Below are 15,506 nucleotides of genomic sequence, written 5' to 3'. Positions count from 1 at the left end.
GGCCTGGATGAACCATCTCATCATCCGGTCCAGATCAACATCCGATAAACTATAAGTCGATCTCGACGAGGCTACCGAGGTAGGCCTTGAGTGCCTCCTGGATAGCCTCGACGGAGATCGGGTCTCCTCCTCCTCAGGTCCCGGTGAAAAGCACACCGGCGACCGGAGTCGAGGAAGGGGAGAACCAGCAGACAAGGAGGCCGGAGGAGAAGCCCGCTTGGCAGGTGGGACCGAAACAGAGGTCTCGGCCCGCCTCTTATGGTGCTTCTCCCTCCGGTCTTTCTTTCTAGCTTCCCTCTCCTCCAAACCACTACAGGGAGGTTGAGTCCCAGGAGGAGGAGGGGGAGCCGGAGAGGAGGGAACCATAGCCACGGTACCCCCCGAAGGAGCGGAAGCCGGAGCCGAGTCCGGGGGCAAAAGTCCCGCCAGGACCAGCTTAGACCTCCGCTCCTTCAATGCCCTGGGGTTGAACCCTGCACAAATGGAACATCCAGAAGTGAGGTGCTCAACCCCAAGGCATCGAACGCACCGAGTGTGGCCATCAGCAGGGGAAAGCTTATGGCCACACTCGGAGCACTTCGAAAAAATAGCCTTAGGTTGTTCAGACATCCTAAGAGCCTAGCTTTTACTTAAACTAATCTAAAAAAAGTAAAAGTAAACTAGTCACACAACACAGGCCCAAACACACACTACGCTACCAGCGAGGGGAGGGAAACTAAATATAAAAAGGTTAATAAAACTAAACAACTTTAGCTACAAAAAGGGAAACCTAAACTTTCACACAAAACTGTCAAAAAAGTTAAAATTTTAGCACTAGAAAAAGCTGAATAAAGCACTTAGCTGTAGAGCTCAAGAAACCAATCTGATCACCAGCGCGGCAAACTAGATCTGAGGTCATGTAGGGAGAGCAGGGCATTATGGGTGAGGGGAGGAGCTGAGAGCTCGGATCCATAGCTGGAAAACCATGCCGGTTCGGATCCGATATCGGATCCATAACCCACAGGTTGCAGACAAATGAATCTCCTACTTCAGATATGCTGTTAAGAACAAAAATTGCTTTATGTACAGTTACTTTCTCTTTTTTTCTTTTAGTGTCCTTCCAAAAATTAATGAGATAAAGTGGGGTATATGACTGTTAGCACCCCCACAAGTTTCACAAAGTTAACAAAAATCCAATCTTTCTCAGACTGATGCTTTACAGTCTCACATTTATTGACTAATTTCACTGTTGCTGGTTTTCTTCCTGTTCAACTCCATCTCCCAACGCCACACTGTGGTTCAAGTCCATGTTACTTCTCATTCTTACAGTCAACTACTGTGCTTTTTTTCTGTCTCTCAAGCATTTTCCTTTGGAGCTTTGGAAAATGTTTCATTGACAACGACCTTCATTATCAGAAGAATGAGAAACAATATCCCCCTTCTGTCTGATGGCTCAATTTTTATTGGACAAACTTTTGCATTTCCTCCTTAGCCTGTTCTGCATCTAAATTACTTGGATCCTCCAGCGAAAAAATATTCTGAAGACAGCAACTTGACTCTCACACCTACCTCCTGACATTCCCCGAATGCTGGGATAAATTTGCTTCTCTTCTGCCTAGTGTACAGTGGGTAATCATTTTCCACAAACATTTTACTATTTACAATTTTTCATATTTTGCTCTTCTGCTACAGTTTTGTCAGAATCAACTCTTTCTGCTTGCATGTTTGTATCTTTACTAATACAGGTCTTGGCTGCTTTCTCGTTGTCAGGTTTGGAGCACATACACAATGTACCCTTTCAATTAACAAATCCTGCTGTGGAACACCAGTCCAGTAATTTATTTGCGTTTTCATAAAATAAATACAGTCTGCTCCTTCCAGTTTCTCTGGTACAGCACAAAATTTCAAGTTTTCTCTTTGTGCTCTGTCCTCGAACTCTTACCATTTACTGATACAGCTCTTCTTGAGTAGTCTCATACTCGGTCTTTTCTTCATTTCCACTTCTGATTTTTCAGTTTTATTAGTTCATCTGAATATCTGTTAAAAGCTTCCTTCATTTTATCAGCCTTTTGTTATTTGAGTTGATATACTCCTTCATTGTTTTATTCATTTTAATCAGCGCTGAGCACAGCTGACTTATTGATTTCCCTTAAACTACTGGTAGCCAGTCTCTAGTACCAAAGCTGGATCTTGAAATTTTTTTTTGCAGAACAGTTGTAGGAGTCTTCCTAGTCAGTGTTTTCTCTTCACCTTTTTGAGATTATTTTCTTTCAGGCTCTCAAGTTTTTTTTTCTTTGATGACATACAGGCCCTGCACTTATTAGCCAGTAACTGAATTTTAGTAAAACAGGCAAAATTAACAAACCCTTATCTATCAGTTTCTTTCTGAAACAGGGAGAGCTGAATTAAGCTGTTGATCAGTGTGCACCCATCTTGGAAAGACCATAATAGCAGTTTTTGGTAGAACATAAGTACATCACTGTAATTCTCATTCCATGCCAATAACCATTTACTACCAGACATCTACCATTAATGTATTTTCTCCCTCTTGTACCACTAATGGAACTCCTCCACAAGTCAGTATTACTGCACCTTGCCTTTGTCCCTAATATTATGTTTAATGCCCATCCTGACATCCTATCTTCATCAAATTCACTTGCTAATTACTATCAAAATGTTTCTTCTGCAATACTGCTATTCACACCCTACATGTCTTAATATAATTTGATACACTTTCCTTTTTGTATATATCTGTAAGACCATTTACATTCTATGACAACATGGACAGAGTAGCCATTATGATAGAAAGCCATTACTTCCATCTATTATACATGATAGTTCTTTTCAATGTCTATTTCCAATTTCTGAATTATGTTCACACATTAATTTAGCTTAGTGCATTAGCCCACTAGGCCACTTAGCTCAATGTTTGGCAAGCTGATCTTTTAAGCAGTTGCTTCTTTTTATCTCCATATGAACCTGTATGACACTTTTCCTGACTTATTGCTTCAATGAAAACATGCAAGCAATAATGAAAAAAAAAAGCTAAGTGCATTTTCTGAACACATATCCCATTTTAATTTAGAACAAGCACGTAAAATATGTACATTTTCAACAAATTAAGTTTACCCCTACAGACAGGAACAATTACCACAAATCAATGGTTGCATCCAGAGATACTACCTAATCTAAAATTAAGGTTACCTGTGCTAAAGCACATGTTAGCCTGTGTTCCCATCTATTCTTTTCCTATCTCAATTATCCTCCCAGATGTGAAAAACAGCTTGCATGCCATTCAGTAACATTTAGCCCTAAGAAAAAGAATATTGGCTTATTTCAAATAAATTAAATTGTATCAGTGTATTGTATGTGTTTTATAGTTCACCCACAAGAATACCAAAGTCAGAAAAATCTCTTTTTCAACAATTTTTTTGGCAAATCTTTATTTCACATGTCTATTCCTATTTCCAGTGGGATTGATGTTTTCTAGTCTCCCATTTATTCACTACTTTCAATGTTATTGGTCTTCTTACTGATCACCTCAATCTCACAACACTAGTCTCTGGTTCAAGTCTAAGGTACTGCTGTGCTTTTTTTTTTGAATTTCAAAATTTTCTTTTTTTTAACAGTAGAAAATGTTTCCCTAGCAAAGTCTCTCTACGGCTTTTGCTGTCAGAAGAATGAGAAGAAAAGTTCCCTTCTACTTGTTGGTTTACTGTTCGTTGAATACATTTTTTTTATTTCCTCATTAGCTTGTTCTGCATCAAAAAATCTTCCACAAAAAATATTCTAAAGCCATGTGGATATAACAGGTTGAATCTCATATCTGCCTCTCGACATTCTCTGACTGCTGGGATAAACTTGCTTTTCGTCAGTCTGATATACACCGAATAACATTTTTTCAAAAACACTGTTGTCTGCAATTTTAAATACTTTTCCTTTTTTCTCAGGAACAACTCTTTCTCCTGGTATGATTGCATCTTTGCTAATACAGGTCTCGGCTACTTTCTCATGGTTAGATTTGGAGCATACACACAATATGTCCTTCCAATTAAGGAATCCTGCTGCGAAATATCAGTCCACTTGCTTATTTGTAATTGAAAATATTAGTCTTTCTTTCATATTCTGTCTTTCAACTATATCATTTTTTGAAACAGCTCTTCTTCAGATGCCATATATTCAACCAGCCTTTCATTTCAACCTCTGATTTTTGTAGTTTTATCAGTTCAATTGAATAGCTGCACCAGTCGAGGTTCCATGAAACACTGGTTTAACGCTGGAGCAGGAATAAAAAGTAAGAAAGGCACTGCTGGCAAAAACCTCTGGCTTGGGAAGCTGATACATACAGGAAGAAATCTTGATGTTATGATTTACTGCTACAGTGACCCTCCCTAAAGACTACCTTTCCTTATTCAATTAAAAGATTAAACAGCCTGGAATGTTTAAAAACTATCTGAATAACTGGATAGGAGACAGTTGTTATAAGGCAGAACAAAGATATTTTGGTAAAAGGATTCGGTCTGTTTACTGGCAATACTGATGGGTGAATATATAGACATTAAAATTCAATACCAAGATGTTTTGCATTGGGTTGTGTGATATGTTTGATAGCAAATGTTTGTGGTTACTCGAACATCAGCTACACTGCCTCTTTTTTTCACTTTACATTAATTCACTTCCACTTTACACTGCTGAAATACAGATTATTCTTTAACAGATGACCTGGGTCCTTATCTTGACTGATCATTCAACGTCACCTCTCCAAAAATAACTCAACACTGTTCTCTCTCTAGTGCCCAAGACTGCATTCCAGACAAACTCCTCAAAATTTTTTTTTCCAAAAACTAAGTTCATACTCTGGTACCATACTCAAAGTGAAACAGAGATCTGATCTCTTGGAGTATCAAACAACTGTTTCCAACTGAACCAAAAAAGCAAAAACCATGTTTAAATATTGAAGGTTTGGAGTTTACCCCTACACGGTCTTCTAATACCCATACAGACAAACTTCACTTTGTCACTGCTATGCTCTCTGCCCTATCTGTTTTAACTACTGAATCAACTAACATTTACCATATACAAACCTACAATCCTCCTTTTATAATGTGCTTCTTCACACCATTACAAAATATCATAATTAAACTGGCTTCCTGTTTCTGACTGCTCCACCTTACTGATAACATGCCACATCTTAAACCTCATTTACAGCTATTGCTTCTACTAGGCAACTTGCGCTCAAGGAAAATTATAAACAAAATACTTAGCCCCTCATTTGTTTCACTTCTTACACTAACCATAACTTCCCAGAGGATTTTCACAACCAGCAATGCTTTGGCATATTTGGAATAATATTGCAACTGTATACACTTACTGATAAACCTCTTTCTTCTCTAAGACATTAAAAGTACAAAGATTCTCCTCCTCTTCCATTAAATGAATCCATATTATCACTTAACCTACCCAGCATTTACATTCCTGATTTTCTTTACAGCTGCCCTTCATTATTTTTAGTTTCACTTACCTGTTAAGTGAACACAAACATCATATAATTCACTTTCCAGTTATTTGGATGTATTCATCTAATAACAGTAATGCACTGATGGCCTTTACCAAACAGCAGACGGATTGTTGTATATAAATAAGTCTGCATGAAGAAATTACATAAATAGTCATGGCCTGATTTCGCTTTTATCCAATAATAAAATGAAATTTTATATACAGTTACGGTTTAATTTCATGTTTACCCAGTAACAGAAATACAGGCCTTCCACATATCAGAATTACTTTTGTTCAAGTATATTTTATACTTGCTCCAGTCTTATTTGTAAGGGAGTATGTATGATGCAACAATGTGTTCCCTATTCTACTCATAGGTTGTGGCTGAAAAGGGTCCACTAGGTCAGAAAACCTACCTTGTAATCAACTTGATTCTAAAAAAAGAACGAACAGAAGCAGTCTGATGAACATTCCAAGTTCCAGTCTTCTGTTTCAGCATTATTTAAAGCTTCACTTTGTGATTCTGGCAAAGAAAACTGTCTCTGCTGTCCTGTATACAGAGGAATTCCTGGAATGTGAAAACAATGCACAAGTGTCCAGACTTTATTGCATTTGTTTACTGGGAAAGTCCACTGGGCCTAAATGAGCCCATTTTCAGTGGAGGCACGGGAAGAAAAGCTCCACATTAATTACATACAAAGACATATAAACACAACAAAAACAGAAAGATATAGAAAGGTAGTAGTACAATCAAAGTGCAAGAACAACAGTGATATTGTTTGCAATAATGGTATAGGTATGGAGGTAAAAACAGGATACATTCAAATCACATAGCTCTACATTAATTGATACAAAGATATATAAACACAGCAGGAACAAAATATGTTGAGAGGTAGTAGTACAATCATACTGTAAGAACAACAATGATATTGTTTGTAATAATGGTATAGGTATGGAAGTAAAAATAGAATACATTCAAATCATACCTAAATATAATAGTAAATACAGGATTACACAGACACACACAAATATATATATTTTTTTGAAGTGACATATATAAGGACACTGCCCTCAAAGTCACTGTGGTGTCCCACAAACATGCAATAAAAAGCCATTAAAAAAATGCAATAATGCATTTATACTTGGAAATCTATGCTGTCATCAGGGCTGCATTGTAATAAGTGCTATTTCATCTTCAGTCTAATGCTCCCCCAACTGCGCTATTTCTTTGACTCTTGCGTTAGCTGCACAATGCAAACTGTTTTTGTATCACAGTTTAAATGGCAGTAGTATAGATACAGATTTGTGATATATGTCAATTCAAAGATAAATGTAACAGTGACAGCTAAAGTCTAAACTGCTGTGTGAAATCTGAAATTCAAGGACAGTATGATTAATAGTTCCTATAAACTATAAAAGACCATGTATGAGCACCTACAGTGGCTATAAAAAGTGTACATACCCCTGTTAAAATGCCAGGTTTTTGTGATGTAAAAAAAAGAGACCACAATAAATCATTTCAAAACTTTTCCCACCTTTAATGTGACCTATAACCTGTACAATTCAATTGAAAAAACAAACACATCTGTTCAGGGAAAAATATAAAAAACGTACAATAAGCTGGTTGCATAAGTGTGCACACCTTTAAACTAATACTTTGTTGAAGCAGCTTTTGATTTAATTGCAGCATTTAGTCTTCTTGGGTATACACCTGCCATCAATTAAAGATACGCTGATTAACCACAAATAAAGTTCAGCTGTCCTAGTAGGATTTTTCTGACATTTACTCAGTTGCCTGCTACAGCAAAAGCCATGGTTCCCAGATAGCTTACAAAGCATCAAAGGGATCTTATTGTTGAAAGGTATCTGTCAGGAGAAGGGTACAAAAAATTTTTCACAGCACTGGATAGATATACCACGGAACACAGTGAAGACAGTCATCCAAAAGTGGAGAAAATACAGGACAACAGTGACACTGCAAAGAACTGGACATCCCTCCAAAATTGATGAAAAGACAAGACTAAAACTGGTCAGGGAGACTGCCAAAAGACCTACAGCAACACTGAAGGAGCTGCAGGAATTTATGTCAAGTACTGGCTGTGTACTACATGTGACAACAATCTCCTGCATTCTCCATATGTCTGGACTATGGGGTAGGGTTGCAAGACGGAAGTATTTTCTTACACAGAAAAACACCCAGGCCTGCCTAAAATTTGCAAAACAATACATCAAGTCTCCTAAAAGCATGTGGGAAAATGTGTTATGGTCAGATGAGACCAAGGTTGAACTGTTTGGCCACAATTCCAAACGGTACGTTTGGTGCAAAAACAAGACTTTGCATCACCAAAAGAACACCATCCTCATAGTGAAGCATGGTGGTGGCAGTATCATGCTTTGGGTTTGCTTTTCTTCAGATGGAACTGAGGCTTTAGTCAAGGTGGGGGAAATTATGAACAGTTCCAAATACCAGTCACTTTTGTCCCAAAACCTTCAGGCATCTGCTATAAAGCGGAAGATGAAGAGGAATTTCACCTTTCAACACGACAATGACCCCAAGCATACATAAAAATCAACAAAAGAATGGCTTCACCAGAAGAAAATTAAAGTTTTGGAATGGCCCAGCCAGAGCCCAGACCTAAATCTAATAGAAAATCTGTGAGGTGACCTGAAGAGGGCTGTGCACAAGAGATGCCCTCACATTCTGACAGATTTGGAGCACTTTTCCAAGGAAGAGAAGGCAAATATTGCCAAGGCAAGATGTGCCATGCTGATAGACTCCTACCCAAGAAGACTGAATGCTGTAATTAAATCAAAAGGTGCTTCAACAAAGTATTAAAGGCTGTGCACACTTATGCAACCAGCTTATTGTACATTTTTTATACATTTTTTATATTTTTTTTTATATTTTTCCCCTAACAGATGTGTTTGTTTTTCATGTGAATTGTAAAGGTTATAGGTCACATTAAAGGTGGGAAAAGTTTTGAAAGGATTTATTGTGGTCTCATTTTTTTATATATCACAAAAAACTGGCATTTTAACAGGGGTGTGTACATTTTTTATATCCACTGTATATGTAACAGTTATCTTTTGCTGCTTAATACAGGCATTGATGCATTATCCTCTGTGTCGTACAGTGGAAAGTGTAACATTTTCTTTGAATGCTTTTCTGAAAACAGTTTCAGATAAACAAGTAAAATGCATAAATACAACAAAGTATATTTCGTGGTTTTATGGCACTTTATCAAAATACACTTAATTCAAATTCCATTCTACCCTAAAAAAAATTGATCACAGAACTAAATAACTCTACTAATTACATTCACATATAACAAATGTTTCTGACTGAAGCACACCTTACACCCCCAACCCTTTGTAACTTAAATATATGAACTCTGAGAGGGCACAATTCTGGGGAAAAGTCCCTTCACTCCAGTATTCCATGCACTAAAAACAATGCACTACCATTTCCCTGGTTCAATATGCATTTTAAACACCAATTCAAAGAACAAAAAATCGAATCCAAAACTCAGACGACAAGCAGATAGGAACGCCAACCACAGAGATGGTAAATAATTTTCCTTTATTAACGTGTCCTGGTACCTCGGCAATTCGCCTTCAATGGAACAACTCACCAAACAAAACCATCTATTAAATACATTGACCAATTAGCTCATTAATCAATTCATTCATTAAACCTGCTTTTTATTTGAACTTCAAACTAGCACCAACTCATTGTTTGAAGTTCAAAAACATAATACAAAGCAATAAATAAATGGATACAAATTACTTTAAAGAGCTTTAAATTGGAACATATTGACGCAACTCTACCAATTCTATAAAACAGATGATGAATTCTTGAACTTCATGATACAAAATTACATGGTACAAAATATCACATTATAACATTTCATAATACTAAATTGCCATAATACAAAATACCACAATATATCCCAGACAGAATTATGATGAAATCCCAATATCTAAATTCATGCCCCTCGGATATAATGTATGATAATTAAAAATCATCCTATGTTCTAACTTATTAAGTTCAGCTCTGAAATTACCAACCTCAAAATGTGGCCTAGCCAAAACACTGAAAACAAAACCATCAGTGTTGCTGTTATGCACATTGACAAAATGTGAAGCCACGGGACTATCCAAATTCACCCTTCTTATATCTCCTAAATGTTCCAAGATGCAAATTTTTGTCTTTCTAGTGGTTTGGCCAATATACCATAATGGTTTGGCACAATCACAACCCAAGACATAAAGCACCCCATGTGCCAAACAATCAAATCTTTCAAACGCACAGTACTTCTTTCCATTAATTTTCTTTCCATGTAAATTTCTAACCATGTGGCATACAGAACATCTCCCACACTGTTGTATACCAACATTCAAACCATCTGTTGAATGCTCCAACTTTTTATTTAACAATTCCTTCAGATTGCTAAATCTGCTATAGGAAAAAGTAACATGTTTAGGAAACAAACAGCCTACAATCATGTCATTACAGATTAAATGCCAAAATTGTTTTATAGTCTTTTCAACTACACATGAAAAATCAGAATATCTGGAAACAAAAAATAACATATCCTCTCTGGAAACAAAAAATAACCTATCCTCTTTTGCAACTGGACATTGTTTACTGTGAACCTTTCTTATTTTCTGTCCTCCACATAACCTGTTTTTAATGCCTGACAATATTTCCTCCGAATACCCTCTGTGGGAAAGTCTAAGAAACACACCACCAAGTGCCTCATCCCATAAAATTGAATCAGAGGTATTTCTTAAAATTCTTTTAAATTCCCTTTCAGGCAATGCTTTAATTAAATGAGGAGGATGCATGCTACTGGCATGCAAAAAGTTATTCACCGAGGTTGGTTTCCTGAACGGTCTAAATTGTACCTTATAATCTTCCCCAACATAAAATTCTACATCCAAGAAAGAAATTTTTTCTTTTGAACATTCAGACATGAAACTAAGCCCATGTGAATTCATGTTCAAATCCTGCATGAAATCACCAAACAGAGAAGGCCTACCCCTACACATGAAAATGAGGTCATCAATGTATCTTTTATAGAAAATAACATTATTGACAAAAAAATTATGTTGAAACATAAATTCCTTCTCAAATTCCCCAATGTATATAACTGCATAAGTAGGAGTGAAGGCCGCCCCCATAGCTGTTCCTTTCACCTGAAGGTAAAAATTCTTCTTCCAAACAAAATAATTGTGTGTGAAACTATATTCCAACAATGATAACAAAAACGTTGTTCTAGGGCCTTCACCCATCACACCTTTCTCATTGCTTCCAGGCTCCATCGCTTATCAATGGTTGTGTATAAAGAAGAGACATCCACTGTAGCCCAGTATAATTCCTTATCCCACGTCATCCCCCGTAATGCCCTACATACATCCTGGGTGTTTTTAACATGGGAGATCACTCTAGGTAAATACACTTTGAAATGAAAATCAAGAAATTTGTTAGTTCTTTCAATATATGAACCAACCCCTGAAATGATAGGTCTCCCCGGAGGGTCGACCATATCCTTGTGAATTTTTGGAATTGCGTAAATATAGGGTTGCCTTGGTTCTTTCATCAGTTTTTTAACATCACTGCCAGATAAAAATCCAAGCCTTCCCCCCCTCTCAAGCAATTCAACAAGTTCACCTATATATTGTCTTAATGGGTTGTCACTCAATTTCCTATACACATCTTCTCTAAGTAACTCTTCAACAATACCCTCATATTTCACTGTATCCATGATAACCCAGTTGCCTCCTTTATCCGCAGGTCTCACTGTCACTTTATCTAAATTAGTCCTGAATTCCTTTAAAGCAAGCCATTCTTCCTTAGGGAAATTAAGTAATCTCTCCTTTTTACAAAATACTACATATTCTTTTTCAATGCTTGCACAAACCACATGTTCAAAAATATTAATAGCGATCTGGCGTTTTGGAGGCAAAAAGGTACTATCATTGGAAAAACAGAGTAAACCTAAACATGCATAACCCAAACCAAACAACCCCCCATCTAAGATGTTATCACAAACATTTTCATGTTCAAAGATCGGTTCATCAGGAATATCATAAATACTCAGGTTTAACAGTTCATTATCTTCTTCTTCTTCCACATTATCATTTAAAGAGCCCACACACACATTTGCATTATGATCAGAAAAATAAACCTACAGAATCAATTTACGGACAAATCTTCTAATGTCCAAAATGACATCAGCTAACGTGGGCAATTTAGTTGCTATAAATTTAGTACCTTTACATAGAACATTACAAAATTCTGAAGACAAACTGACACCAGAAAGATTAATAATACTCAAATTGTCACAACGAGTGGAAAAAACACCCTCACCATGAACGTCATTGACACCAAGTTCCGGAGAATTCTCATTAATGTGCGAAACAAGTATGAATGCATTACCTTCAATATAAGTTGAACTCAAAGTCTGGGAAGCACCTGCTATTAGTTTTTGTGAAAAAAGGTGCCTTCCCTTGATTCTTTATAGAACGAGTCTGCTTATTTGGATTCATTTTCTTAGCATTCTGATCAATTTTACCGCTCCCAGCCCATTCAGTAGAACTATTTCTTCTGGTGTCTTCAAAAGACACACTCTTCCGACTGCTGACTGTCTCCATAGATGACCAAGATGATCCGTTCTCACTCCTGGGCATGCACATCTTGGTATTCCGATGCTGACGACGACCCTTACATGGCCAATTAAACACTTCATTCTTTTCATAGTTCCTTATATCCCTATTGAGTTTGGATCTTTTTCTCCCCATACCGTCATTTTCCACTTTATTGATTTTTTCATTAATAGCTCTGAAAGTGCCTTGAAAGACGTTCGGTGGGGTTTTGTCCATCAACTCATGCTGTTATTTGACAATTTCCTTACGCAGATTGTCAACAGTTCTATTGTTTCTCTTAATACGTATTTTCAACCAATTAAGAGTACAGTCTTGTGCAACCTGCCTCCATTCCGAAAGCAGGTCACTCTCATCCTCACTAAAGCCACCGGCAGGTAACCTGTCGATGTGCAGTCCTCTAGGAGTAATATTCAACTAAATATATTTTTCCAACAGTTTAGAATCATAGAAAACAGTCACCTCCTTGGACATCAACCTCTCCAACCGGGCAAAGTCATCTGAACAGGACTCGGTTACATTGGTAGACCATAGATCCGAAGCAGCAAATTTTCTCTCTCTCTCTCTCTCTCTCTCCTTCAAGAATTCAGTAAACAATAAATTTTCACCATTAGAACTTCCTTCTGCTAAAACACGATCCATAATGAAACACCATTTCAAAGAACAAAACATCAAATCCAAAACTCCAACGGCAAGCAGATAGGAACGCCAACCACAGAGATGGTAAATAATTTTCCTTTATTAACGTTGTCCTGGTACCTTGGCAATTCGCCTTCAATGGAACAACTCATCAAACAAAACCATCTCCATAAATACATTGACCAATTAGCTCAATCAATTCATTCATTAAACCTGCTTTTTATTTGAACTTCAAACTAGCACCAACTCATTGTTTGAAGTCCAAAAACATAATACAAAGCAATAAATAAATGGATACAAATTACTTTAAAGAGCTTTAAATTGGCACATATTGACGCAACTCTACCAATTCTATAATTCTTGAAACATTATCAGTTTGTCTGCCACATTAAGCACACAGATAATTATAGTTTGCTACATTTATTACTGGCATTTTTAGTTAACTAATGTAGCTAATTTGGAAACTAACTAAATCTAACTAACCCTTAGATTAACTCTCAAAATAGAACGTATCCACTTATAATTAAATCTACTAATAAACAGAATACAGTATACAGATGTCACAGGTTTCCTCCATACCTTGTAATCTCACTCGCAGACTGGTCCTCTTGTTGAATTTCTGATGGATCGCCATTATTAAGTGACTCACTAAGACTGGCAAGAGATGTTACAACACTTGCTAGTGTACCCAAATCTCCATGACTTGTCTCTGCCTAAGAGAGAAGCAAAAAAAAAAAAAAAAAAAAAAAAAAAAACATGCCGATGCAAATCTCATATAAACCTCAATAAAAAGTCAAAAGAAGAATGCACAAGTTACAAAAATACAGTAATTACAAACATGCTCGAAAAATCACATTGTCCTTATGGAACAGAATTCTTTTCAAAGATGACAATAGTAAATGTCATATTTTTATTATGCTAGTTTGCAAAAATTCAATATGCAAAGAAACTCTTAATAATTACTGGTGGAGAATATTTTTTTTAACCAAGATTATATCCTAGCCTAGTTAAATGAACTGCTGAGACTTGCAATGCCTATTCCTGAAATGAGGAGCCTGAGTGATAAAAAAACCTGGATTTACATATATTAAGTCCAAATTGCCATTTCTAAGAATATTTCCTTTTCTCTGAGGTATTATGGCAAACTTGAAGTTAGTATATAAAAAGTTTGGGAGGGGGAGGGTGCTTCCCTTCCACATCAGGGAGTACAGGGGTGATTGCCCCCCTGTAAAAAATAAGTTCAAAGGAGAAAAGCAATGTCCAATATTCACATTTCTCCTGTACTTTCTGTCTTTCTTTGGCATTTTGGCACTCAGCATTGAAAGTCTTGACATTTCAATAGGGAGCTCGTAGCCCAACCTAAAAGTCAAAGTTACTTCTCACAGAGAAATTTATTCTAAATTTAAATGGAAAACTAGATCCTGATCCTTTCTATAACTACATTTCAGAGCATGTGTTACTTGGATTGATAAGCAAACAAAAGAAATGAAAACACCTGCAAAAAGTAACCATCTATACTGCACTGATTTTTTTTACTTAAAATGTTAGCATAATTAAATAATTTATATACACTGAATGGCTGCAATATTTTGTCTCACAGATCATGGTGATGTTTTACCTTCTATCTCTACAGGCAGGTTATAGAAGAAGAAAATACTATGCAGCAGTGATACCAAGTGCACAAGTTCTTCTAGTCCAGTAAATTAGCTTCATGCATTGAAACAATGTTTGTAGGAAACATAATTCTTTTAAGAAAAACTAATTTAAAATTACCTTTTGAAACTTGCAGAAGTTGTAAATCAATTAACTGCCAAACTGTTAAACTGACAGTTTGGCAAAAATGGTTGGTATCTTTTTACCTAACTGTTAATTTAGTACAATATAAATTAACCTAATTAATGGACATGCTGCACCTCAGAAAATTCAAATCTCATCGAGCTACGCGCTCAAGAGACTTGAACCTCAGCACTGAAATAAATAGGACATGCTGGAGGGACAGATTCATAACCCAGAGGCTCCCTTCACTCTAGAATAAAATCCCAGTCCAGGTTAGGCAGAGTCCCTCACTGACTCTCTTCAAGAGGAATCTTGATGAGTGAATGGGAGATCGTAGGTTTACCCCGGGTATCACTTCTGTGTCACTGTTAGACAGAGGCACAGTATACTAACCTAGAAAAAGGGCATAGCAAAATTAATTTAAAATGGGTGGCGAAAGCCAAACACACAGTGGCTAGGCTTAAAAATGCCCTAGGACAGATAGCCTAGTATGAACCTATGAACTTAAACATTCCCTGCTTCCATGTGATTATTAATGCAAAATGTCAGGAGGGATATTTTTGTAACATTTCTGCCATCGATGGGATTTTAAGAGGCAATCTTTTTAAAGAATAGCTATTAAAAATAGGTATTCACTAAATCAGTATCCGCTTGCATGGTGCAGTGGTACAGCGGTTTGCATTTCGCCTCACAGCAGAGGTTCTCCGGTTCGATTCTTGGCTGGGGTGCCTTCTGTGTGGAGTCTGCATGTCCTCCCTGTGTTCATGTGGGTTTTTTCCAGATGCTCCAGTTTCCTCCCACATTATAAAGACATGCGTCTGGAGCGTTTCTCCCCGAGCCTCCACTGAAAATTGGCTCGTTCCAAGTCGGACTTTCCCGGTTAACAAATGTTAAATAAATAAATAAATAACTTGTATGCATGCAAACACTCTTATGGAATTCCGTTGTTT

The 15,506-nt window shown here is 36.9% G+C and overlaps 1 protein-coding gene across 10 annotated transcripts in view; it reads right to left on the bottom strand.

Moving 5' to 3' along the window:
* NR2C2 (nuclear receptor subfamily 2 group C member 2) overlaps positions 1–15,506 on the bottom strand; it is a 1,701,781-nt gene that overhangs the window by 590,763 nt on the left and 1,095,512 nt on the right. For all 10 annotated transcript variants that reach the window (XM_044078621.1, XM_044078615.1, XM_044078617.1 and 7 more), the window contains one exon: positions 13,360–13,493. In XM_044078621.1, the coding sequence (XP_043934556.1) occupies positions 13,360–13,493 (134 nt within the window). The remainder of the gene's footprint in view (positions 1–13,359; positions 13,494–15,506) is intronic.

Source organism: Protopterus annectens, chromosome 7.part1, assembly GCF_019279795.1.
Source record: "Protopterus annectens isolate FY-2018-M chromosome 7.part1, PAN1.0, whole genome shotgun sequence".
In the NCBI taxonomy this organism is placed as follows: Eukaryota; Metazoa; Chordata; order Ceratodontiformes; family Protopteridae; genus Protopterus; species Protopterus annectens.
This window is presented reverse-complemented; position numbering and strand designations above follow the sequence as displayed.